Consider the following 3,478-nt stretch of genomic DNA (forward strand, 5'->3'; position numbering starts at 1 on the left):
AGAAACGAATGGTGTCAACTCGAACATCCAGATCGATAGGGTCCGAATTACCAGGTGATGGCAGGCGTGATAACCCATCAGCCAATATGTTTTCAGATCCCTTGTTGTAGGATAATCTGAAATTATATCCCTGTAGCTGGATGAGCATTCGTTGTAGGCGAGCTGGAGCCGAGGTGAGAGGTTTGTCAATGATCATGACAAGAGGTTTGGTGGTCAGTGACAATTTGGAAACCATGACCGTATAAATATGTGTGGAATCTATGTGTGCCAAACACGATTGCCAGTAGTTCCCGCTCGATCGATCTTGCTTGCGTATAAGACAGGCATTAAATTGCCAGCTGAGTCTGGTTGTAGAAGCGCTGCTCCTATTCCATGAAGACTTGCGTCACAGTGTAAGTAGATTGGGCGCTTGGGGTCAAAGTAGTGAAGCAGGGACGTTTCAGACACTTCACTCTTCAGGTTTTTGAAAACCGTCTGGTGGTGTGGCTCCCATTGGAATTCTGACTCTTTGTGAAGTAAGTCACGTAATACAGTGGTTTTTGAGCTGAAATCCTTAATAAAGCGGGATAGGTATGTCATTACACCTAGAAACTGTTGCAGTTCTGTTTTATTGCGTGGTTCTGGCATTTCCTGTAGGTCTCGTACCTTTGCTGGGTCAGGTTTCATTCCAGAATGGGTGTATATATTTCCGAAGAAGGATATTTCCTGGCGTTTTATCTCGCATTTCTTGGAATTCATTGTGAGGCCCTCTTGTGTGGCGACTTCCATGAGGTGCCTTAGGTTGTTGTCATGTTCACGTTCTGTTGAGCCATATACAACAATATCATCCACTATACCGCATGCTCCTGTGCACTTCTCAAGTATTCTGGTAGATGTCTTGGCTCACGTTTAAACCAAATGGAAGTCGTTGGAAGCAGTACCTTCCAAATGGTGTTTGAAAAGTGGTCAGGATCTGGCTTTCCTGGTCAAGCTTTATAGACCAGTATCATGCCTTAGCATCCAGTTTTGAGAAGTATTTTGCACCTGAAAACCGGTGATTGATTTCCTCAATTGTTGGGATTTGATGATACGGCCGCACTAGGGCTTTGTTTAGTGCCCTTGGGTCTAAGCAGACCCTTATTGTGTTGTCGCGTTTGGTTACATATATAAGGGAGCTTACCCAGTCAGTTGGCTCCTCAATATGACGAATGACATTCTGTGACTCCATCTTGTCTAGTTCAGCCTTGATCTTCTCCCGCATTGCTATTGGCGTTCTTCTTGGTGCGTCTATGTGGCATGGAGTGTTAGGGTTGACAGTGAGCTTATGTGTTTTCTTGAACTCGCCAATGCGGTCGAATCTGTCGGGGTATAAACGCATCAGATCATCTATGCTGTTGATAGGTTGTTGCTGAACGGATATGGCACAGTTCATTGTCACAACGTTGAAGGCTACAGATGTTGGCAGGCCCAGTATAGCTGGTCCTGGAGTGTTGACCACATAAAATTGAGTGTTGAGCTATGAAGAGTCCTTGTATTTGCACCTGATGTTTGTGGTGCCATGGCATTTTATTTCAGTGTTGTTGTATGCTGTCAGTATGCATTTCGTTGGGTTTAGTGATCCAGGTATTGGGTTTCCGTCTTCGTTTATGGCGGAAGGGGCACATACTGCGGAATATGCGTAAAGGTAGTGTGTTTGCCTGTGCACCCGTGTCTACCTTCAGTTTGAGGCTGTGCGTACCTGGGTGGTCTGTCAATATAACGTTGATATTGACAAACGCTTCATTTTGTGTTATTTTTTGTTTGTGCAGTGGATGTTCACTGTTAATAGTGCTGAATGTGAGGTGCTCCATCGCCGCATGTAGTTTTGTTGTGGCTCGGTCGTCATGTTCAGCAACGCTGTCGACTTTTCGGCCTGTTCCATGTTGTCTGTGCCTTGGCTGGCTGCGGCTTTTGTGCCAGGGTTTTTCTTGTTTCCTAGGTCTGAGTCTCGCTGAGAAGCACAATTTGGCCCAATGCCCCATTTTCTCGCAGGAGCTGCATATGTCGTTCTTGGCAGGGCAATGCTCCTTGCCAAAACGGTGGTCCCGTCCACAATTTTTACACAAGTTGCTGGTATTTCTGTTGCCTTCCTGCCGTTCGTGACCACCGCGATTTATGGTGTCTATCTGTGACAGGCCATGTAGTTGGTGTATTTTGTTTATATACACGGCTGAAGCCTCATATGTGCGTGCTAATTTCACAGCCTCTTCTATTGTGTAGCCCTTCGGCTTGTTCAACAGTTCTTTTTGTAAGTCCGGTATGGGCGTGTTGGCTATCAGTATTTCTTCTAAACGTTCGTTCATTTCATGGGCTGTGAAATCGCATTTCTTCGCCTGCAAGCGACACCTGTTTAGAAATATGTCTGTCGTCTCGGTAGGTTTTTGTTGGTATCTACTGAGTTCGAGCCTACATATACGGTGGTTGGTTGCCGGTTCCAGCTGCTCCAGAAATGCGTTGAAAATTTTGTTGGCGTCTCTCCGGTCTTTGTATTCAAGTATATTGTTTCCTGATAGTTTACTTTGTATTAAAGTATATTTCTTTCTTGATAGTCTCTCCCGTCTTCGTTTGACATAGACCAACTGTTGTATCTACGAATTCCTTCCTCGCCAGTTGCGAGTAGAATGATAGGCACTTTCTCTTCTTCTTTAGTTCCCTTCGCTGTGAAATAAAGTTCCAAACGTTGTTGGAATATCTTGAATGACTCTGCAGTGTTAGGCGAGTCCCAGTCGAGAATGGGAACTGGTATCGATATAGTAGCCATAGTAGTAGTAGTGTTGTTGCGAGCTTCAACGAGCGTGTGCGTGTGTGTTTTATGAAGTTTTGGTTCGAAAAGAAAAGAGAAAAAAAAATATAATGTCTTACTTTTATCGTTGTTTTATTTTATTTTTCCCTTTATCTCGCCGCTGTCACCATGTCAAGCTGTGTTAGCTCGTGTTGTGTGGTTGGTTAATAGAGAGAAACGAAAAGACGCGTGTTGTTAGTTTTAAATATATAACATGGAGGCCTTTATTTCCAGTGCGCATGCGTGGTTGTTACAAAACAAGGATTGTCATGAAACGAAATGATAACGTTGTTACAAAACTAGTATTTTAACGAAACGAAACGATAACATCGTTACAATGCCTATGTAAAACAATATCAATAGCTATCAATTTTTTACAAACACATGATTTTCATAAAAATGATTATAAATATCTGATTTTAATAAAAAATAATCATTTGTCAATAACTATTAAATTTTTATGAACAATTCATTTTTATAAAAATGATTATTTATCAATAACTATTAATTTTTATAATTTTGATGAAAAAAGCACAAAAATATATTACTCATGTGTTACCATTAAGACAAACATATTTAATTCCCAACATATATGTAATGTATTTGTTCAAGATTTAATTATATGCAATGTAACTGTCCAAGATTTAATCACACAAACGAAAGTAACATATTTTAATT

At 41.6% G+C, this 3,478-nt stretch overlaps 1 protein-coding gene across 1 annotated transcript; it reads right to left on the bottom strand.

The window, feature by feature from the left end:
• Window positions 1–258: 258 nt before the first annotated feature.
• On the bottom strand, window positions 259–738 carry LOC145248766 (uncharacterized). The gene has a single exon (XM_080110406.1). It carries the CDS (start codon window positions 736–738, stop codon window positions 259–261), a length of 480 nt encoding a protein of 159 aa, XP_079966532.1.
• Between the last annotated feature and the right edge of the window lie 2,740 nt (window positions 739–3,478).

The sequence above is a fragment of the Euprymna scolopes genome, chromosome 27 (genome assembly GCF_053919585.1).
Source record: "Euprymna scolopes isolate OS-2025 chromosome 27, ASM5391958v1, whole genome shotgun sequence".
Taxonomy (NCBI): Eukaryota; Metazoa; Mollusca; class Cephalopoda; order Sepiida; family Sepiolidae; genus Euprymna; species Euprymna scolopes.

Bases quoted from the DNA above. Each gene is read 5' to 3' on its own strand.
- LOC145248766 (XM_080110406.1), bottom strand. From the start codon at position 738: ATGAATTCCAAGAAATGCGAGATAAAACGCCAGGAAATATCCTTCTTC.